Consider the following 24,706-nt stretch of genomic DNA (forward strand, 5'->3'; position numbering starts at 1 on the left):
AGAATTTGTAATGCTGAACGAAAGACTCACAAGAAAGTTAATTCCATAACACTCCCTGCATTATGGAATTAACTTTCTTGTGGGGAGATTATGCTGTTGAAATGTCCGCTGTTGTTTACAAGGATTGGAATTTCATTGAGCAAGGATTACCTAATGATCTAATCAAAAGGTAACCTTACAAACCAAAACCTTACATCTTGTGTCAGTCCATTTTTTTTAAAAAGATATTGATCTAAAACATATTTTTGTAATGTTCATGAGGTGCCATCTCAGATTCTCAGTGGTAATAACTACAAATCAACGAAGTAACGCCCTAATAACAAACTCTAACTAACTTTTATATTTCTATTAGGCAAACTTATATCTCCTCTAAAACAGTTGTAAAATGATCATTAATTAGTATCACTTTAAATAATAATATTAATGAATTCCTTCTCCAATTTTGTTTTTAATATTATATGTAAGTTAATTTTATCTTCCTTGCATGTTACTTAGAGGAGTGGCAGTTCAGGATCCAGCTTCTCCACACAGTGTTCGACTTCTGATAGAGGACTATCCTTATGCTTCTGATGGACTAGAGATATGGGCTGTTTTTTTTTGACAAAAGAGATATGGGCTGTTGTTAAGTCATGGGTTGATGAATATGTGAATTTCTACTACAAGTCTGATGCAGATGTTGTAAAAGATTCTGAACTCCAAGCATTTTGGAAAGAACTTGTAGAGGTGGGTCATGGTGACTTTAGGAATGCAACATGGTGGTTTAAGATGCAAACTCGTACGGAGTTGAAAGAAGCTTGCACCATTCTCATATGGATTTCTTCAGCACTTCATGCAGCTGTTAATTTTGGACAATATGCGTATGGAGGATATATCCTTAACCGACCAACAAAAAGTAGAAGATTCATGCCTGAGAAAGGATCTGTTGAGTATGATGAGCTTGCTAAGGACTACCAGAAGACTTATTTAAGGACAATCACCGCAAAGAATGATACTCTTACTAACCTGACCGTTTTAGAGGTCTTGTCAAGGCATGCTTCTGATGAGCAATACCTTGGAGAGAGAATTGAAGGTGATCTCTGGACTTCTGATTCACAGCCAAAACAGGCCTACAAGAAGTTTGGAAAGAAGTTGGCTGAAATCGAGAAAAACCTCATTCAAAGGAACAATGATGAGACACTGAGGAATCGAAATGGACCTGTGAAGATGCCATATACTTTGCTTTATCCTTCTAGTGAGGAAGGATTGACTTCCAGAGGCATTCCCAACAGTGTCTCCATCTAAAATATGTCATTGTTGCTGTGTTGTTGCGCGCTTTAAATAATCGATGAGAAGGAATACAATTCCCTCACCTCCCTATGTATGGTCATGTTATGTTATTATGTATGATTGATTGATTTCTATAAAAACTACTATGTTTGTTGTGTGGATGGACTTACTATATCAAATTCAAATGCAAACTTCATATTTTAAGAAAATGAATAATATCGAGGCTTGTGCAAAGATAGCAATGCAAAAATGATAACGTTGAAAAATAATAGAAAATGATGATTTTATTTCCAGTACGGTCTTAAGTAAATGCAATTGTGATTGAAGGAAATGTAAATGGATCTCTTATTATTTAGGCTAATTATATATTTGATCCGTGAGCTATTTTTAGTTTTTACTTTGGTCCCTTAAGTTGCAAAAATTGGACAAATCCTTGAAGTATTTTACGTTCTTAAGTTACAAATATTACATATTTTGGTCTGTTAATTAACAAACATTACATACTATGATCCTTAAGTTACAAATGCAGTAACTTTCACCATTTCTGTCAATATTTAATGTTTGTAACTTAAAAGTTTGAAGTGAATTGCAAATTGACAATTCAACTGCAAGACTCGTGTTCCATGTTTTTAGCTCCATATGAAGGGAAAACAACTGTTTTTTTTTGGAGTGTGATCAAAGGTGCAAAAGAACGTGTTGACCCGGGTAAGTGGAATGTCCCGAAATGGGAGGCATCCAAGCTAAACATGAGGCGACGCATACACCCAACAACGAGTGTTAACGCACACATCACCTGTGGGAATAGCCAAATACGACAATAAGGCAAGATTTTGTAGACTATAATGTCTTAACTAACAAGATGCGAGCTCTGCTTATAAATACTCATTGTAATTAACATTTTCGACACACAATTGTTAGAACCATATTGGTTCATATACAAACTATATTATTGATGTTTTGATGATAACGGAAAACAAAAGAACACTTTGCCTACTAATTGTTTAAGTGTGCAAATCAGGTTCTAGAAGCAGAAGCTTTGGATATATCGTGCTTCTGGTTGTCATAACACAAGAGTCTATGAGTGAGTAGTCAATAGTTTAAGTTAGAAGAAGATTAGCGTTTGATGAAGATCAAAGGAATTAAGAACAAACTGTCTAGTTCTATTAAGAAATCACTTGTTGCCTCCGATCAGAAGATGTCCCAGACTGAAGCTTCGCCAGACTCTACAAAGAGGATAGACTGATCTTCAATCGTCTCTAGAGAGTCATTCCAAATGAGTAAATATTAATCCAACATCTAACTATTAACATTTGTCATTTAGTTTCTTAAAAAAAAAAAACATTTTTCATTTAGGAAAAAAAATGTTCTGCCATACTTTTATGTTAAATGGATTTTTGACATACTTTTATGTATTTCTTTAAGGTTTTCGAAAGTAGCATGTATTTTAGGCATCATTGAACTTTCCTTGAATGCAGTACATTATTCAATTGCCTCTTGGTATCAAAATCTTTCTTTCACTTTCGTTGAAATAATTTCTCCTTGTCTAGAAATTGTCCCTAATCTAAATCATACTTTTACTACAAAGTGATTGGAATGGGGCAAATATGCCTACAACTTCTTCATTTCTCAAGGATTTGTATCATCTTATGATACTGCACATCAGCAGACCGTATTTCAGTGCTGCAACTTTTTAAAATATATTTTGACATTAGCGTGGGCTCTTTGACGCTAAAAGCTTATATTTAGATAATAGTATGGGGAGGCTCCCTAGTATCGGTGCATCCTACACTACTGTTAGTGTCAGCTATTTGATAATTGATCGTAGCATCTGCTTAGCGCTGGCTTAATCTACAATAATTAAAGCGGATTTATAGAACTCTCATTCTTAAAAAACTTAATAATTTATACAAAAGTAGAAGACAAGTGCACAATAAGCCGTTTCGCTAATCTTTTCTGGATGGCAAAGCCAATCCTCTTAAAAAACTTGTATTATACTAAGATGGGAATACTCCAACTCATTCAGTTTAACATTCATGAATGCTATCCAGTCTTCAAATTCAATTCCATAATCAGGGAAAATTGAATGAAACAAATAAATACATAACTTCAAATCTTCAATCAAAATTTCAGCCACACACAATTGAACCCAACATCAATACTTCTCAGCTACTGCTACATCCATAGTTGTCTGCAAACTCTATTCTGAAACCTTCCCATTTGTTTTTCAACTTCTGCTGCTTTGACAGGGCAGCAGTATAGGAAGGATTAGACTTCTTAATACTTGCCATCAGCTCTTTGCTTTCAGTAATTAAATTCTTAGCGTCAGCATCCACTTTCTTCTTTTCACCTTGACATCTTTCCATGCTCTCCTTCAACCTGGTTTTTTTCAACTCAATACTTTTCTTTTGAACAACAAGAATTCTAATTTTTTCATCCACCTTTTCACCCTCTTCCGCGAGACGCTCAGCTTCATCCTCAAACTGACTATTTTCTTTCTTCATTGATTCCTTCTGTTTCTTAGCATCTCTCACACGCTTCATAAGCTTCTCTTTTTGTTGCATAGCATTATTGTGATCCTCAACCACATTTTTAGCCATGACAAAGTCTTTGAAAAGGTTCTCAATAGAGGATGTCATTTTCTGGACAAGCTTCACAACATTAGGAGAAACGTTTTCATGAGATTCTTGTTTTATGCATTCCAAAGACATATGTAATTGCCTCTGTAGCTCAACATCACTGAGAATGGACTCAAGTGAATTTTCCAATAGGCATTCAAGGTTATGCAAAGCTTTGCTTACAGCAGCATCGCTTGTGGAACAGGTTGCTTTTGGCGAGGACTCTGGACTTCCCAACAGGATGCTATCAAGTTCAGCAAAAAGGTCATCATCTGATCCATCTTCATGTTTGCTAAAATCTATTATTGGTTCATTTTCTTTTTCCTGCTCTGGTTCACTTATCAGATCATTGATGTCAGGAACAGTGATTTGTCCTCCTTGTATATTTGGTTTTTCGTCTTGATTCTTGGTCTCGTCAAAATTGTCTTGCCAACCGTAGTTGTTTTCACTTGACTTGTTATCAGAATCATTTCCTTCTACAGTTAACACTAGAGGTAGATGCAATGCAGCTTCAGATTCCGTTGATCTTCCTTCATTCCCAGTGCTATTGAACTGCACAATGAAAAATCATTTAGACAAGATCGAGTGTCTTCTAGAAGTTCAATAACCATATTATGTACTTCTATTTATACAGACACATAATGACATAATACCTCGGTAGATTCTTTAGTAGGCTCAATATATTGGATATTTTGTCGAGCTTTCATTTTCCCTTGCTTAGCAACATTACTAAGACACTATTTGAAAAGAATAAGAGGATGAGTGTGATATAATTAGCAAGAATAAAGGGTTGAAAGGTGTAAGTATTACCTTAGTTTCTTTATTTATAAACCCTTCTACATCATAACCGTCTCCAGTAGAATCCACCTTCTTTAAGGAAATACTCTTATGAAGAATTTTAGATTTCATGATTTCTTTGGATTTATGATCATCCAAATTTTCTTTCTCTTGAAGATTCTCATGTACCTGAGTATCACCAGAGTCTAAAGAAAAATAACTCTAATGAGATAAAAAAAAAATGGATTCAATTTAATATAGTAGTAGGAATAAGCCTAGCAAAGCATATATGATGAGACTACGAAGAGGGAGTAATTAAAAAGTTGCAAACCTAGTGAAATACTTAGGGAATGCTTTTGAATTGGCTCCAAGGTTATAATATGTTCTGATTCTAATTCCACTGCCTTCTTCAACTCTTCTTCCTTTTGTGAATCCAATTCCAATTCTGGCAAAATACTCTCCAATTCTTCAACACTTACTTGCCGTACCCCACACTCTTTAATACCAATTGAACCATTAACTTCCCCAGTCGCGTTTGTAACATAGAACTCAAAACAAATCTTAGATTGATAAAATTTGAGAATGCTGTCACAATGGAATGGATCATACCACACATAAACATGATCCGAGTTCAGTTCTGAGACATCGGTATTTAGCCAGCTAGCCTTTATATCTTCTCCCAATTTGCATTGACATTTTATTCTAGCTACTCCACTCTTCATTCCATTTCCACCTGCTGGAGAAACAACCACTGCGTATATGAATCCCAGCAAGTTGTAACTGTAAGGAATCAATTGAATGGTAATAGAGGAGTCAGCAACTGTTTCACAATCTAACAGCCTTGGGATACTCGTTCCTGGTCCACAAGCATCAACACTGTTATAGTTATAGCTGTGAACATTCACACGGAGTCTTCTCACAGACACATTTTGAAACACAGCACTCATCATTGTTGAATTAAGACTTTCCATTATAAGTCTGAGTGATTGTCTATCCAAATTCAAGCTGTTACTGAATGAAATGTGTTTTGTTTTTCCCATCATCTTTGTTGCTAATTCTTTTTGATTTGACACTGAAACCAGTGATGAGCAGTTGACTGCATTTAACACTGTGATGCGAGGTGGAAGCTCTGGTATGCTCTCAAGCTTTCTGCAATTCACCAAAGACAAAATCTCCAGTTCTTCAAGTTTCTTAATGCTTTGAGGCAACCTTTTCATGTTGCTTCCATCAAGGTTTAACTCCTTTAACTTTGATACAACGTGGATGTTGTTGGGGAGTTCAAACCGGTTTATAAAATCCTTCATATGTAGTATCTGTAGGGATCGTAAGCCATCAAACAGCTTATGTATCTGTTGTTTCTCAGCTATTAGTGCACTGCCAGAAATCTTCAACTCAATAATAGATGTCACACTAGATAACCCCTTTGGAAGACAGTTGAGTCTTAAACTATCTAGGTTAAGTCGTTTGAGTTTTTCAAGACTCCCAATTGATAGGTCTAGTGTTTGGATGCCAGTACTGCTTAAATCCAAGTTTTCAATCAAATTCGAGGACACTGCAAATTCTTCCAGGCTTGTGCACCCATCCACACTGATCTTCTCCAAAAAATTTAAATGTATTTCACCTCTAACCCTCCTAACCTTTTTACACCTATCCAGTATCAAAGTAACAAGCGTATCTGCAAATAAAACAGATGGATGAAGATCAACTAGACTCTCACAACCAGATAGATTAACCCGTTTAAGACTTGATGCCTTAAAAAAATCCGGAAGCTTTATTAAATGTTTGCATTCACTCAGGTCGATTCCCTCTAAGTTACCTAGTTCCTGTAACATTCAAAAGAAGATATGATCAAAATGTAAATTCTAAAGAAGAAAAAAATGTTAAGTGTGTATATAATATATTACCTTCCTCCCCTGCCACAGTTGTTTAATATTGCTGTGCGGCATGCGGATCTCAACAAGAAACTTGGCATAAAAAGGTTGTGGAAGATACTCAAAAGGGTATCCATACCACTCAAAATACCTCAGTTTATTTGAAAATGGCTCCAGAAATTTGGGAAGGCTGAGGTACGTGTTAGTACATCTCTGCAGGTTAGAAGGTGCATGGAATTTAAGAATTCTTAAGCCTTTCATCTTAGTGAATGTGTCAGCAGCACTTAAAGGTATATCATTATTTTGAGACAAATCCAATGTTATGCCTTCAATTGAGCTACTCCCCTGACAAGACAAGAAAGTAAATGTATGTATCCAATTAATTAGCTACATCAATTAATTTGTATTATAAATTTAACTGTGTTGAAAAATGTATGCTTTTCTTCTTCTAACCTTGTTTTCATCAATAACTTCACGAGCTTTACTCCCACTCAACCGGGTATGTGCTGCCGGGTCCTCGCCACAATCATTACGTATTATGTCCGATCCCATTTTTTGTAGCAAGTCGTGCATTTGTATTGTATGGTTATTTGAGATAGTTATCAGAGCCTTGTCTTTGAGGACTACTATTCCACTATTTGGTTCATAACCGCAAGCATCTAGTATCTTTGTGACACACTCTTTCTTTTCTCCTATGAAGAAGAATGCAATGTCAAGAAATATCTTCTTCTGCAATGCATCTAATTCATCATAGCTCACTTTTAAAACTTTGTTCAATTTGTCATCAGGATGATCGTCGAGTTTCTTGAAAGAACTTTCCCAAAATGCAATATCTCTTGTACGAAGATGCAAAGCCAAAAGTTTAAGGGCAAGTGGAACACCCCCTGCATAAGTGATTGCCCTTTGCAAGAGATGCTCATACTTCGCTCGGGGATGACTTGGCACGAAAGCTTCAAGGCAAAAGAGGTCTAAAGATTTTGGATCCTCCCATTGTCTGACGTTATATACCCAATCAACTTTTCCATTCAACAATTGTCTGTCGCGTGTTGTTATAATGAGTCTACTATCCTGAGTTAGGTCACGGTAGTCTCTGCACAAATATTCAAATTGATCTGAACTTTCCACATTATCAATTACAATCAAAACTTTTCTACTTCTCAGCCTCCTCATATGAAATTCAGATATTACAACATCAGATGGGGAAATTTCTTCCTTTAGTAGCTCAGAGAAAAGCTTGCTAACTGAGTATTGTTTTGCATTAGCAAAGCAAACATGGTCATATTGGGCAAAGTGTTTGGCAAACAAGACTTTGGCAATGGTTGTCTTTCCAATTCCGCCCATACCCCAAATTCCGAGTATTCGAAAACTTTTCAGTAATGATTCTACGGTTTCGCAGTTTTTTTCGTTTCTCACAACGCCTTCTAGTTCATTGGGGTGCATCAATTGTAGCTTTTGCAATACATCATTCACAATTTTGAGGATGAGGATAGATTCGTCCCTAACATTACAAAAATAAAAGAACAAACGACACAAAAAGTAAAATATTAATTAAATTTAAACATTTATTTAAACATAGGGCTGACAATGAACCAAACCATCTCGAATATAGTTCGAAATTCGACTCAACGATTATCTCGTTGAACTTGGTTCATGAACAAATGAGCTGAACTTGATGTGAAAATTAAGTTCGTGCCAAACTTAAACTATATGCAGTCTGACTCAGTTGGTTCATGAGTTGGCGTGATGATATATATTTATCATAATTTGGAAATGAAAGAGTATCTTGTGGACATTCTCAATTCTAGTTGTTGAATTTTGTCACTATTATATACACCAGTTTTGGTGTTTTTGTATTTTTGTTTTAGGTTATTTGCATAACCACATGGTTCGCAGTTCACTTTGATGATACAGGTTCAAGTACATGATATGCAACTTTTGAATAGTTAGGTACTTGAAGGGTATATATGTTATTTGGTTCGTGCTACATTCTAATAATAATTTTAAGCCTTGTCTGATTAAACATAATAAATGAGAAATGATATTTGAACAACCATTTTTTAACAACTTTTGGGATGATGATTCACAGCAGTCACAAATATTATGCAGTCACACAGTCAAAAGCATATCAGCCATCCGATCTATTCCACGGTCCAGATCTAACTTTTCTTATTTTACTCTTTTAAGTCCAAAACAAATTTCCCATGTTCTCTCTTTCTCTCTCTCCACCATCGTCAACCTTCTCTTTTCTCCGTTTTCAGTTTCTTGCCTCCATTTACCATCAACGATTCAGATTCAGGTCATCTGTTTCTTGTCTTCATCTTCCACATTAGGGCTTATTAATTTTTTATTCAATGGAGTTTTCAAAAAAAAAATCAATTTCACAGTTTAGATGCAATACCACTGTAAACAACCCTTTAATTGCGATGGTTTGACTTAGATGGTTCATTGTTTCTATGAATTAATTGTACCGATTGTACCGTAGGACAACGATAGAAAGTAGAAATTACGGTGGTGTGTTATGTTGCGGTTGAGGCAGTTTGTGTTGGTGCTCACAGCCTCAGTATTGTGTGTCGGTGTCTGTCTTTGTGTCGGCAGTGACACAGAGTGAGAAGAAAAAGTTTCTGTGCAATTGAGAAAACTGGTATGAATGGCAATAACCACTCTCAATTGGCATAAGAAAATTGTGAGATTCAAATTGAGTAAATTGGCATGGAATTGCATGAACCAGCTACTATGAAATTGAGTGAATTGGTATTACAACATTTGACTGAATTGATGAATTGGCCACAAAACATGAGTATCGGAACAAAAGGTTCCACCACTTATGCAGATGAACCAGAACATGACGGTGTTGGCTTTTCGTATTTTACAATCTTGTGCTTTTTCTTGCTGGGTTGGAGACTTGGAGGAGAAAGGGAGAAGATTCACACATTTGGATTTGCTGTGTTGTGAATTTTAAGTGTGAGTGAATCTGAAGCATTGCTTTGATCGAATGGCTGTAATTAATTTGACTGCATGACTGTATTATTATTTTGACTGCAGTGAATCACGTCCCCAACTTTTGTGACAACTTTCTCTCTCATACTCACATTGTCCTTCTACTTTCTCTTTCTATTGCTTTGATTTTTGTGTCACTACCTAAACTTCTATGTATAATTTAGTTGTCCAACAAGTTGTCACAAGAAAGGGTTGTTCAAATAACATTGCTCTAATAAATTGCACCAAAAAACAAAAAAAAGAAATATGCTCAACAACTAATAATATTAAATAACATAGTCTCATTTAAAAACAAATGGTGAAAAGTTCCACTCATCTAGTCTAAGCTTTTACATAATGAAAATAGTCCCACATCAGTGGATTTGAAACAATAGAGAGGAGATTAACCTAAATAAGAAGGAAGTTTATGTATCAACAATCTACATTAAAGCGTAGGGTCAAATGATTTATTATTGAGTATTACCTTAGTTAATAATTTGTTATTTTTTGTTGGGTCTTTTGCACACCTTGTGCGAGATGAATCACTCTTGGTGATTTAATTCCATTTTGATTTCTTAAAAAAAAAAAATATTATTTTTTGGTTTGTGATATCTTTTAATTCAAATAAATACGTGCCTTACCTTTTAGAAAAAAATTGAAATTTTAATTATGTGATTTGAGTTGATGAGTTAAATCTAACGAGTCAAACGCCGAGTTGTTTGAAATTTTAAACGAGCCGAATTCAAGTTACAAAAAAAAAAAAAAAATCGTGTCGATTTTGAATCGAGTTTTGAACTGAGCTAATTTTTATCGAGTCGAACTCAGACGAATTCGACTCGACTCATTTACGGCCCAAAACATTAAACAAAGTCACATAAAAAAAACTGCCGCTACTTACTTTTGGGTTTGAGTGTCCCATCCAGATATATTGGCTGCTTCAGTAAGGGCATCTTTCCAGTTTTGCACTTTCAATTTGTTGGATTCGCTATCTTTGGTCCCGAGATCACGCTCATGTTTTGCGAATGCATTCCCATAACTGCCAGTCTGGTTTCTTATGTGAGACGGATTTGTTTTATAGAAAACAGGTATTACAACTTGACCATGAAGTTTTCTGCAATGCAGCACTTTGACCAGTTCTTCCAAACACCATTTCGATGTAGCATAATTTTCAGAGAAAACAACGATGGAGACGTATGAGGCCTCAATTGCTTTTTCAAGTGCTGGCCAAACATCTTCTCCTCTATTGAGCTGGTAATCTATGTATGTATTTATTGATTTATTAATCAAAGCATCGTAAAGATGGCTTGTGATACCGTGGCGAGTGTCCTCGCCTCTAAAGCTAATAAACACATCGTACTTCTTGCCAGAGGTAGTTTTCTGATTCAAGGCTGCCGGACACGACAACATCCTTTCTTACAATTTATTATGTTATGTACTATAAGAAAACATGAACATGAACACAAACATAAACATAAACATAGTATGCATTGCCTAACATTAATAATATATAGTACTGTCTAGATGATGATAACATAAATTAATGAATAGTATTTCTTTTGAGAGTAGTCAATACTATAGAATTATAATAGTATTTTTCTGGTTAGCTTGTTGCATCATGTAACCAGTGTAAATTGACTATTTTTGATTTTCTAATGGCACTTGTTAGCTTAAAATATTTATTCTTATGCTGTCGTTACTTTTATGCTAACTCATTCTGTCGTTTTATTTGAAAGGATGTGATGAATAGCTAGCGGTAAGTAAGACACTATTCGTCAAAAAATATTAAAATATAAATTAGCGATTACCTGCTCTGCTCCAAAACAAAATGATTTCAATTATTGTTTTTCCAGAGAAATAGGTTATAATAATAGGGTTGCACATGTTAGATAAATTCATCCATCCATCCATGATATAATATAATAAAAATAATATAGATATCTTTATTTGTAGGGAGTTGAACTGTAGGGAGTTGAACTCAAAGTGTAGATGATCACCTAGTATAGTTTTTGCCACTAAGACGCATAATTTCTTTTGTGATTAATTTTGCTTTCAAATAGTTATTACACCTTATTTGATAACTTCTGAAACCGCCCCCCACTTCTTATTCCACATTTTCCACTTCCCATAAACTTCCATTTTCTATCCTTTCAATTATGCGTATATTTTTTGGTTCTTAAATATTGATTCAAACAATTATTTCAATTAATTGAAATTAAAAAGTTATTTTGGTGTGTTGATTATTGTTAGAACTTTGGTTGCACAAGTTGAATAACTTATATTAGAATACATATTCGAAATGACCAGAAAATCCGTCATTATTTTTAGATTCATTCCATTCTCTCCAAATTCATTGTGAATTGATCATTTGTTTCTCTTTTTCCTTTACTGTTTCTTTCTATGCATGTAGAATTGCTTCTTTTAATCAAATATGAAGGCAATTAAGGAACACAACCGGATAATATTGTTTGGTAAAAAAATAAAGTTAATGGTTTAAATTGTTATATTTTTGCAACTTTTTTTATTGCTTTTTGCAATGGTTTGATAACATATCAGTACTGAATGTATAACTCTAAAAATAATGATATAGTCAATTTAATACTTATAAATGCACGGGTTAGAGTCTAGTAGTACTAAAAGTTAGATAGTCTTCAATCAACCCTAATCCCGCCCTTTTTGGCGGGTCTAAATAATTTTTGTGAAAAAAAAAAGTTGTAGGGAATCAAATCGTGTAACACTTAACAACACCTTAGAACTTTTATCTCTAGGCCTAGGCTACTAACATTTTTATTGAAATACTGTTGCTTCTAAAATGGATACAAAATCCTAAAGGCCTTTTCTTTTAAGCCATTAACACCTTGGCGGTTCCTTTTTCGATAGCAGTTTCTTTTCATTATTGGCTGTTCTTTTTCTAATAACAGTTCTTTTCATTTTTCCTTTTTATAGATTTAGCAGCCCTTGCGATTAGCCTTTTCCGATAGTTGTTCCTTTTCATTATTTTTGCAAACTTTTGTATATTATTTTCTTTTCATTAGAGTGTTCTCTTTGATTTATCATTTTTATTGTGTTTATTTCTACGTTTGATTACTTTCACAGAATTTAATTTATGACTTTGATTCCATATTCATTTTTGTTGATGCAAACTGAATGTTTCTAATTTTCTTTTTTGAGATTTTGCATGTCAATCACTCTCGATCACTACTTAGTTTGATTTTTTTCTATGACTGTGAATGTAACTCTAAAATTAATAATATAACAAGTTTGATACTTATATATAAAACACTACAAAATCTTTGCGGGTTAGAGTCTAGTTAATATTAATATAATAACTAGGTATAGAACCCGTGCGTTGCACGGGCTTGTTAGGTTGTTCATACTATATGTTAATAGTTTAACAATTTTTTTAATAATACTAAAATTTAATTGACAAAAAAATTGATATATTTATAATGAAACTAAGTTTTTGTAAATGGTAAGACAACATAGAGGGGGGGGGGGGGGGGGGGGGGGGGGAATGTAAATGAAATCAATTCTATTAAGCTATTAAATACATGACTTGTCAACATGCCAAATAAAATTAAGAGATTTAATTCAAAGTAGTAAGGAAAGAAACTAAAATTGAACAAAACACTTTTGATGCATTTTATTTACTTTATTGAACTATCTTACAAATATTTGACCATGAATCAAATGGTTGGAATATGAAGAATATTTTATAAATTTGTTCTCTCCTTCACTAAACTCTCAGACTATGAAGTCTTAACCTCAACTTTTCATTTCATTCTTTCCTTTGCATCGTCTTATATACTACATGTGAGCAGGTTAAGTCAAAATAAAGAGAAGCAAACATTATATTTTGGGGTTTTTTCTATGTTACCCTTTCATGATTTGGGGGTAATTTACCCCTTTCAAAGAAAATTTAAATTTTCTTTATCTTTGTTTTTAAAATCGGTTACCATTTTCATATCAAGTACATCAAACTTTTTCATCTTCATTTAACATGTGATCTCCATCTCTTTCGTTTCATAATCAAATAATATTTGTTATTAGAGGTAGTTTACCCCCAATTCATCAAGGGTAATGTATTTTGGTTTTTTCTTACAATTAGTTATCATTTTCATCTCAAAAACATTAAGTTTCTTCATCTCCTTCATTCAACATGTGATCTTCTTAATTTTAGAATTGAATCGTATTTATCATTAGGGGTACATTATCCCTAATTCATGAAGGGATAATGTCTGCCTCATCTTTATTTTGGTGGTTTCCTCAATTGCATTGTGGATAATAATTTGTGTATATTTACTTTAAAGCCAAAAAAGTTACAAAAATTACAACCAAATTAACCACATTTTGTAACCTAACATGAACTTCTTTGAATGTGTTTCCCGGTCCGTACTCCACATCACCGTCTCCGTAAGAAATCTAACCTCCTTGATATATATACTTGAGTTTAGACTTACACAACAACGCTGGTTTATCATGTTGCCATAGATTCATTAACGCTATCCCTCAATCAATTTATGTGAAGAAATCAAAATCTTTGTTAATTAAGATACATATAGATATGTAGAGTTAATGGAATGTGTGCATTGCAGAAACCAAAATCATATACTTGTCACGTAGAATAAATTATGGAAATGGATTAACAAAATTATGGCTGAAAAAAAAGAAAGATTTTAGGCAATCTGTATGAAGTGATGATTAGAGAGGTTAGAACGGATGCAAATGTTATAGAAGCTGCCAAATTCGATATTGACTGACATGGCAAAATTTTAAATAACATTATGAAATTTAATAACATTATGAAATAACAACATAGAAAGGGGGGGAATGTAAATGAAATCAATTCTATTAAGCTATTAAATACATGACTTGTCAACATGCCAAATAAAATTAAGAGATTTAATTCAAAGTAGTAAGGAAAGAAGCTAAAATTGAACAAAACACTTTTGATGCATTTTATTTACTTTATTGAACTATCTTACAAATATTTGACCATGAATCAAATGGTTGGAATATGAAGAATATTTTATAAATTTGTTCTCTCCTTCACTAAACTCTCAGACTATGAAGTCTTAACCTCAACTTTTCATTTCATTCTTTCCTTTGCATCGTCTTATATACTACATGTGAGCAGGTTAAGTCAAAATAAAGAGAAGCAAACATTATATTTTGGGGTTTTTTCTATGTTACCCTTTCATGATTTGGGGGTAATTTACCCCTTTCAAAGAAAATTTAAATTTTCTTTATCTTTGTTTTTAAAATCGGTTACCATTTTCATATCAAGTGCATCAAACTTTTTCATCTTCATTTAACATGTGATCTCCATCTCTTTCGTTTCATAATCAAATAATATTTGTTATTAGAGGCAGTTTACCCCCAATTCATCAAGGGTAATGTATTTTGGTTTTTTCTTACAATTAGTTATCATTTTCATCTCAAAAACATTAAGTTTCTTCATCTCCTTCATTCAACATGTGATCTTCTTAATTTTAGAATTGAATCGTATTTATCATTAGGGGTACATTATCCCTAATTCATGAAGGGATAATGTATGCCTCATCTTTATTTTGGTGGTTTCCTCAATTGCATTGTGGATAATAATTTGTGTATATTTACTTTAAAGCCAAAAAAGTTACAAAAATTACAACCAAATTAACCACATTTTGTAACCTAACATGAACTTCTTTGAATGTGTTTCCCGGTCCGTACTCCACATCACCGTCTCCGTAAGAAATCTAACCTCCTTGATATATACACTTGAGTTTAGACTTACACAACAACGCTGGTTTATCATGTTGCCATAGATTCATTAACGCTATCCCTCAATCAATTTATGTGAAGAAATCAAAATCTTTGTTAATTAAGATACATATAGATATGTAGAGTTAATGGAATGTGTGCATTGCAGAAACCAAAATCATATACTTGTCATGTAGAATAAATTATGGAAATGGATTAACAAAATTATGGCTGAAAAAAAAGAAAGATTTTAGGCAATCTGTATGAAGTGATGATTAGAGAGGTTAGAACGGATGCAAATGTTATAGAAGCTGCCAAATTCGATATTGACTGACATGGCAAAATTTTAAATAACATTATGAAATTAATATTGAAGGTTAGTTTCACAAATATGCTTGAGATGGTAAAAATAGAAGTTGCTTAATTGAAAATTCTACATTTTCAATTCAGGGCATAACTCTCGTGTTATGGGAATTCAAGAATATTTTAATTCACGGTATAACTCTTGTATTATGAGAACTCAAACATCTTTTAAATCATGGCATAATTCTTTTGTTATGGGAAATCAAAAAACTTCTATTTCATTGCATAACTCTTGCATTCTGTAAACTCAGTGGGTAACTTTAGACATGCTAAAATAAATCATAGAAAACTAAGATATCTAAAAAAAATAACACACACACACACACAAACACATGCAAGATAATAATTTGTGCATCATTATGCATATTCTCAAACACCATGATAAAAAGCTGAAAAATAAATTTTCAATATGTATAACATCCTCTCACCTCAAACTTCATTGCCCATACAATTGAGCTCCAACTTAAGAAAATCTATAAAACTTAGCAACAGGTTTACAAAGACATCCGTCTCCAAAACACAAATTGAATGATTGGAATTTTCATATCCTAGTAGACCGTATTCCACAGACTTTTAAACTATTAAAAGGTGGAAGTTACAAATAAAAATGTGGTTTTAATTGTAGTTATGTGGCTGTTCTTCTCAACCTCAAGATTTCAAGAGTCAGAGGTTTGTAGGACTAAAGCAAGAAGCCCATGGAGCAGTTCAAATTGTCTTTATAAGTTTGAGGAACTACTATTAAGTAATATAAATCGACAATACATTACATATTCTTGACGGTTACATATATACAATCTCATCAAATAAATTTTCGTGGTTTTTAAAAGGACATTATAAATCGCAACATATCATTATGTCAAAGCTTTAACTAATTTTTCTATCGATTCCACTTTGAGGGTAGTAGCGGTTCATTAATTAGATATAAATTGATATATAGTGGAGGATAACTCATGAATGTGAGAATTTTATTTTATTAAAATTAAGAGTAAATTATAGATCTATATATCTTTGTAAAGAAAACTATGTAAATCATGCTTATTACAAATTCCATTTTTTATAATTTGATACGAATATTAGTTTAAAGATATACTCACATGAGTTTCCCTTTTCCACGGACTTCTTGAGCAGCAATGGTATAACAAAGACCATTTATACCCTTGTCGTCATGCATACAAAAACAAAGATCACAATGCCTATATTTACATTAAGAAACAAAATAAAAAGAAAGCTATAAAAGTAAATTAACAAAAATTATATCAATACCAAGCCAGTGATAAAACAACATGAATATAATGTATGACCAATACAATAGAGAAACCTTGAGTCCCTATCCAAACATAGAAAGAAAACCACGACACAAAATCAAAATTTATAGCACCAAATAGTTGGTTGGAAACTCACCATGATCTACAATATTTTTTTCCTACAATTATTAGCATCATGCATAAAATCATATAGTCATGTACGAAATAATCATAAATTTGATTCTATAGCGGTATACAGTTATATGAAGAAAATGTATAAAAAAACAACCAAAAATACATACCTTCTAACTCTCGTGGTTCCAAGATTTTTGCATGGAGGGAGAGTCGAATGAAACAATAATAGTACTGCAAATTTTCAAACACCTGAAACCAAACCTCTAACAATCAGTACCGAACATACCTTTTTTTATAATCCAATTCTTGCTTCTTCTTTTTTTTACAAAATTATCCAATTCTAGCTAAACTCAATATAAAGAGGATTGTATTTCTACTCAATTGTGTGGATGTGTGGAGGCTAGAATTCTTAAGAGTGTGACCATTAAGCCATAGTTAAAATGATCAATATATATCTCTTAAAATAATTGCATACGTTGGAATTCTTAGAGTGTACCCATTAGAACATCTATAAAGATTATTAATGTGTACCTCTTCAATTTTTTTTCTTTGATGTTGAAACAAATATATACTATTGGATTGGAGACCGAATAGTTATACATTCAATAAACAGTGGGGCAACTATGACATTATTTTATATATAATTAGATAGACATTAAGTTGATATAGTATAGTGGAGAATTGGAAGGTTTTAAGAGAGGTTAGACATTTAATTGATATAGTGGAAAGTTGCAAAGTTCAAAAGAGTGATTTAAGAGATGATAGGAAGCTTTTCTAGAGTGCCACATCATCACAAAGCTTGCATGAGAACAACTCAAGTTTCCTTTACAAAGATATATAGATAGATAGATAATGAAATGCTTCTGTCTTTTGCCATCCAGGGTTGTTAAAAGTTAGGAAATAAGCCTCCGTGGATTGAAGTGCGTATATTCGATTTTAAAACTTTCTTCTCACGGGTCAGTTGAATTTTAACTTTTGATTACAATGCATCAATTAGTATCAGTAAAAAAATTAGGGTTAATTGTTTAAATTAACCCCGTAAAATACGTGATGTAAAAATAATCCTGTAAAATAAAAAATACAAATTTTAACTCTGTAATTTGAGATTATTTTTATTTTTGACCCCATAATATACGCATGGTCCCAAAAAGTGATGTAGAGATTGAATTTTTGTAGGCATTTTAGGATGTTAAAACATGGTTTTACACAAAAAAAAAATAGATTTTTCTGACTAGTGACGGATTCCAAAATTTCACGGTGAAGGTTAAAACACAATGCCACAATGGAAAGTCCGGTAAACAAAAAAGGCTTAAATATGCAATTCGTCTTTGCAAACATAGCCAGTTTTTGTTTTGGTCCTTGTAAAAAAAATGATCATTAACTTCCATAATTTCTTTTGTGATTAATTTTGCTTTGTAGGGGAGTATAGTATTTGTAGGGAGTTGAACTCAAGTGTAGATGGTCACCTACTATAGTTTTTGCCATAAGATCCGTCATTATTTTTAGATTCATTCCATTGTCTCCAAATTCATTGTGAATTGATTATTTGTTTCTCTTTTTCCTTTACTGTTTCTTTCTATGCATGTAGAATTGTTTCTCCCTATGCATGCAGAATTGCTTCTTTTAATCAAATATGAAGGCAATTAAGGAACACAACCGGAGAATATTGTTTGGTAAAAAAATAAAGTTAATGGTTTAAATTGTTATATTTTTGTAACTTTTTTTATTGCTTTTTGCAATGGTTTGATAACATATCAGTACTGAATGTAACTCTAAAAATAATGATATAGCCAATTTAATACTTATACATGCACGGGTTAGAGTCTAGTAGTACTAAAAGTTAGATAGTCTTCAATCAACCTTAATCCCCCTCTTTTTGGCGGGTCCAAATAATTTTTGTGAAAAAAAAAAGTTGTAGGGAATCAAATATGGTGTAACACATAACAACACCTTAAAACTTTTATCACTAGGCCACTAACATTTTTATTGAAATACTGTTGCTTCTAAAATGGATATAAAATCCTAAAGGCCTTTTCTTTTAAGCCATTAACACCTTGGCGGTTCCTTTTTCGATAGCAGTTTCTTTTCATTATTGGCGGTTCTTTTTCTAATAACAGTTCTTTTTCATTTTTCCTTTTTATAGATTTAGCAGCCCTTGCGATTAGCCTTTTCCGATAGTTGTTCCTTTTCATTATTTTTGTTTTCTTTCACTTACTGCATATCAGTTTCTTTTCATTTTTTTTAGCAATTCTTTTTCATTATTTTTTTTTCTATTACCACATAGTAGTTCCTTTTCCTTTTATAGATTTAGCGGCCCTTGCAAACTTTTGTATATTATTTTCTTTTCATTAGAGTGTTCTCTTTGATTTATCATTTTTATTGTGTTTATTTCTACGTTTGATTACTTTCACAGAATTTAATTTATGACTTTGATTCCATATTCATTTTTGTTGATGCAAACTGAATGTTTCTAATTTTCTTTTTTGAGATTCTGCATGTTGATCACTCTCGATCATTACTTAGTTTGATTTTTTTTCTATGACTGTGAATGTAACTCTAAAAGTAATAATATAACAAGTTTGATACTTATATATAAAACACTACAAAATATGTGCATAGTACGGGTTAGAGTATAGTTAATATTAATATAATAATAATAATGGAATGCTTCTGTCTTTTGCCATCCAGGGTTGTTAAAAGTTAGGAAATAAGCCGCCGTGGATTGAAGTGCATATATTCGATTTTAAAACTTTCTTCTCACGGGTCAGTTGAATTTTAACTTTTGATTACAATGCATCAATTAGTATCAGTAAAAAAAATTAGGGTTAATTGTTTAAATTAACCCCGTAAAATACGTGATGTAAAAATAATCCTGTAAAATAAAAAATACAAATTTTAACCCCGTAATTTGAGATTATTTTTATTTTTGACCCCATAATATACGCGTGGTCCCAAAAAGTGATATAGAGATTGAATTTTTTTAGGCATTTTAGGATGTTAAAACATGGTTTTACACACAAAAAAAAAATAGATTTTTCCGACTAGGGACGGATTCCAAAATTTCACGGTGAAGGTTAAAACACAATGACACAATGGAAAGTCCGGTAAACAAAAAAGGCTTAAATATGCAATTCTTCTTTGCAAACATAGCTAGTTTTTGTTTTGGTCCTTGTAAAAAAAAAAAAATCTTAAAAACACGCGTGCAAAATCATCTATCTTTTAGAAAAGTCATTGGTCCCACTTTTTCGTTGAGTTGGCATGTATCAGCCCACGTGGCAGTTGCAAACTGTGCAACTTTTGCCACGTGGTGCTGACATGGCATTCCACGTAATAAAACATTAAAAATTGAATTAAAGTTCTGAATAGGAGTTTTGTTCATCTCTCCTCTCCTTTCAATCCCCCCTCAACTTGGAGGGTTTACGAGGGATTTTGCTCTCCTTCTTTCTCTCCACTCCTTAAATCAAACCAAACACATAATTTAAAATATTACCTCCATTTCCCTCCCTTTACCCTGAACTAAATAAACCCCTAGTGTCTCTTATTTGGTTGCATCATATATTTTAAGGGTCAAATTCAAATTGATCCAATATAAAACGGAAAACCGCTCACACTCAACTAATATTAGATGTGTTTGAATGTCATTTTGTAAAACCCATTTGGACCGAAATTCGGATAAACTTTTCAAAACTGAACCAAACATCATAAGTTATTTTAATACCAATTTATTTATTTTACTAGTATGATATATTGCATTAATCAATTTTAAGGTTGTACAAATTCAAACTGGTTCAATATAAAATTGATACACAAAAAAAAAACAAAAACAAAAACGACCTAAATTCGACTATTATTAGTTGTGTTTGGATATCGTTTTGTAAAACCCACTCAAATAGGATTTCTGATAAATTTTTCAAAACTGAACCAAACTTCATAAATAAATTTTAATACTTATTTATATTTTAATGAATATTATATATTACATTGATCAATTGTTTGTTGGTTTTGATTTTTTATGTAATACTTATTACTTAAATTTAATCTACACTTCATATGCTTTTAATATAATCAATCTCTCTTGATGAAGAGCTTTTTTTTATCTATTGCGGTCCAATTCAGCTTGATGAATTAGTCTTTGTAGTTGTGTACAGAGAACACCTGGTCATAAAAAAAAAAAAAACATAATTGATCATTTTCATTTCACAATGTTAATTTTTAAAGTTACCCTAAGGACCTTTATTCTATTTATTTGTAACTTTGAGTTATTTATCTTTTAAATGCGCGCAAATAAATCATTTTTTAATCTTATTAAAAAAATACTGAGTTGCCAAGCAACATAGCAAAATCTTTTTTAAAAAATATTTTTTATTTAAATACATAATAAACCTTGAAAATTTATGAATACATTCGTCATCATCTATCTTTATCATCTTCTTCCTTAAATAAAAAATAAATAAAAAATTCAAACACATACCAAATAGAAAGAATCTTAGTGCTATATATGTTCACCTCCATCTTCTTTGAATAACCGAAATTTTCAATTAATTACCGCTAACATCACCATACCTTTGACCAGTACACCCATTCACGACTTCCAAATCAACATAGTCATCAAAAACCTTCACCTCACTCATTTCTCTCGGCTATTCCTTGCTAAACATTGATAACCTCCTCTCATTTTTCTCAGTTTTTTTAAGATGAAGGTGAGCATAACATTGACATTCTTGTTATTTTGTCATATATTTGAGTAGAAATGTTTTTTAATTTAAGGAAGAAGATGACGATGAATGTTTCATAAATTTTTTGGCTTCTTTATTTTTAATAAAAATATTTAACAAACTTAAGATTATTCTATGAGGGTTGTCAACTGTATTTTTAATAAAAAAAAAATTGAAAGAGAGAATTTATTTGTGCATGCTTTAAAAGATAAATTACTTAAAGTTTAAATGGACCAAAAATATAGATAAAAGAATAAAATGTTATAAATAAATAAGATACAAGACCTATAGAGTAATTTTGTCTAACTTATAATATATTTTAAGCTGAATTTTGCATTCCTTCGAAAAATGCTAGATTTTGCATCTCATTTTTTTTACAGCCAATGTGTAATATTAGTATTAACATAAATACTCCAATTTGAATCTCACTCTATTTCATCTCCAATTCTTCTTGGTGGGGTTATCATAATTTCAAACAAACCAAAGTTTGCCTGAAAAATGATGTCCCACTTCCTTTACTTATATATATGATTTTATTTTATTTTGGTGCAACCTTAGTGTGTGTGTGTGTGTCTATATATATCTGTGTGTGTGTGTGTGTGTCAAAATTTGAATCTAAGATGTCAACCGTAGAGCACAAGTAAACGAAGCATCCAGGTTAGTGCCTTAATAAGGTCTCTCTTCTTCCAATATATGAGCTCTGTTTATCTTACTAAATTAGTAAATTCTGCTTAAGCACTTTTTTTGAGTTAAAATATTTGTAATTAATTCATTAGGCGAGATGAAAAAAAGTATTAATAACAGAGATTAAATTTTTGACCTATAACATATAACTCATTCGACATTTTTAATTCAAATCACTAAGCTACTCCTCTGCAGGAATTTTTTACTTGGAAGTAGAAATGTTTTTATAGGTGCTCACTTATTTCTCCTTCTTGATCGGGTCATAAGAAGGTAACATCCATTACGTCACCAAGATCAATGCCCACTAAGACCAGTGATATGGGTATGACTAAGACCTTTGATAGTGCACACACTCAATTAATTTTATTCAAAGAAAATAAAACTTGATATAGAAAGTCCGTTGAATTCTAAAAAAAAAACCACTAAAAAGAGGGTGTTTTTATTGATAAAAAATACTATTACAAAAATGACCCACTTAAAAATATTAAAATTCGTTATTCAATATGATAGATAAAGTAATTTTTCTTATAGAATTATTCAAGTACTTAAAATATGAGATGTGTGTTATATCTGTTTGAGTTGATTAAATAATCTTGAAAAATATCTCACATCGCCTAGTATGGTAAAGAAAGGGAAAGCCTAGTATGTATTTTTTTTTTTTTTTTTTTTGGAGAAGAGAGACTTGTATATATTAACTCTGGTTGTTGAAGATGCATTTTGTATCCAATTTTCCACTTTTATTTTCTTGTCTTCATGCATTATGAGATGTAGTTCAAGTATTTGTTTTGTAGAGTGTAGTTACACCGAGGCCGTGGAATATTGAGAGAAGTCTATGTATTGTAATAAATTTCATATATTCTTATTTTCTGGTAGTAGTGGGGGAGCCAAAAAAATTTAGACTGTGGGGGCAATATTCATATATTGTAATAGTTAAAATAATATTTTGCCAAAAAAAAATACATGGTATTTGAGATTCTCTAAGCAGAGAGTAAAATAAACACCTTACAATAAAATATAAATGAAAGACAAATAATAATACTTTTATAAAATTACTCTTAATCAAGTATTAATGTATTTACATTGTCATAAATATAAAGCCGAAGCTAAGTTATTCATTTTAGAATAATGCAAGTATTAGTGAACAATAAAATAAAGTATTCACTCTGTCCCAAAATGATTGAGCATCTTTGAAATATACATTATTCACATAACATACTTTGACTCTATTTTTCTATTGATATGTAAGGACAAATAATAGCATATAAGATGAATTTGTCTCTATGAATATTTTCAAAATATATATTTTTAATATTTTTTGCTAATAGATAATTAAAAGTCCAAATTATGCATTAACATATGTGAAACATTTTATGACAGAGAAAGTAGTTAGATTGCATTGAAAATTGAAATTGCCACTCAACTTAAAACAAAATTGTATTACAAATACAACTGCAATGCCAAGTTCTGTTGTGAAGTTTTTCATTGAGAAATTTGGTGGAAGAATCACTTATAACTAGTAATATGCAAGTTAAGGTTAAGTTAATACCGCCGATATTACACAAGGTATTGGTTAGCACACGAGCATCAATTGGAATAGATGCACAATGTGATGTGAGATTTTGTTAATGGCTGAAGAACTACATCAGAAAGACAACATGGAAGTTGTACCATTATTTTTCAACATTATTTTTGACATTAGAATATCTTATGGTTTATCTCCAACTCAAGTATACTATTTATGGTGGAGTATGTTAGGTTTTTCAAACCATAATTGTTTTTGTAGACAATGGAAGCATAAGATCTATCAATTTCAATCAAGATGGATATTGTTGGATTTGATTAAAATATGTGGAAAAATGTCTCACATTGTGTGTGGAAAGAGATGTCAAACATATATATATTGTTCTAGTTCTTCATTCCAAGATGCACCGGTTGGAAATACTTTAAACTTGTATCCGACTTTCTTCTTTTCTCGTATACTCTTGTCTTAAGAGTGTTATGATATGTAGTTCAGATATTTGACTTTGAGAGTATGGTGTATTGGGGTCGTGGGTTTTCAGAGAAGTTTATAAGTTGTAATTTTTATGTTTAGATATGTTATTCTCTTGTTGTAGTTCAACAACTGTCGTTGTTTTTTCCTCCGATTTTTAGATTTCCACAGGGGGCGAAGGCAGGGTTTAAGAGGGGTCAATTGAGGCCCCCTTAACTTAAAAAAAAAAAACAAAACAAATGCACTCTAATATGTTTTACATTTTAACCCTACTAAAAAAATTGTGGCAAATAAATTCCTCACAACTAAAAAATAAAATTTGTCGCAAACC

The 24,706-nt window shown here is 32.0% G+C and overlaps 1 protein-coding gene and 1 pseudogene across 2 annotated transcripts; one reads left to right on the forward strand and one right to left on the reverse strand.

Moving 5' to 3' along the window:
• On the forward strand, positions 1–1,425 carry LOC146897357 (linoleate 9S-lipoxygenase pseudogene; annotated as a pseudogene). The gene is made up of 2 exons (XR_015022436.1): positions 1–169; positions 496–1,425. The product of XR_015022436.1 is annotated as a linoleate 9S-lipoxygenase pseudogene (transcript).
• A 1,528-nt stretch (positions 1,426–2,953) lies between these two features.
• Positions 2,954–10,984, reverse strand: LOC146897358 (TMV resistance protein N-like). Its single transcript, XM_085733939.1, has 7 exons — positions 10,404–10,984; positions 6,983–8,027; positions 6,563–6,874; positions 4,990–6,481; positions 4,692–4,864; positions 4,535–4,618; positions 2,954–4,433 (listed from the first exon to the last, which is right to left on the reverse strand). The coding sequence occupies exons 1-7, from the start codon at positions 10,910–10,912 to the stop codon at positions 3,429–3,431; spliced, it is 4,620 nt and encodes a 1,539-aa protein (XP_085590065.1). The 5' UTR covers positions 10,913–10,984; the 3' UTR covers positions 2,954–3,428.
• Between the last annotated feature and the right edge of the window lie 13,722 nt (positions 10,985–24,706).

The sequence above is a fragment of the Medicago sativa genome, chromosome 8 (genome assembly GCF_051527215.1).
Source record: "Medicago sativa cultivar Bolivia chromosome 8, Bolivia_mono, whole genome shotgun sequence".
Taxonomy (NCBI): Eukaryota; Viridiplantae; Streptophyta; class Magnoliopsida; order Fabales; family Fabaceae; genus Medicago; species Medicago sativa.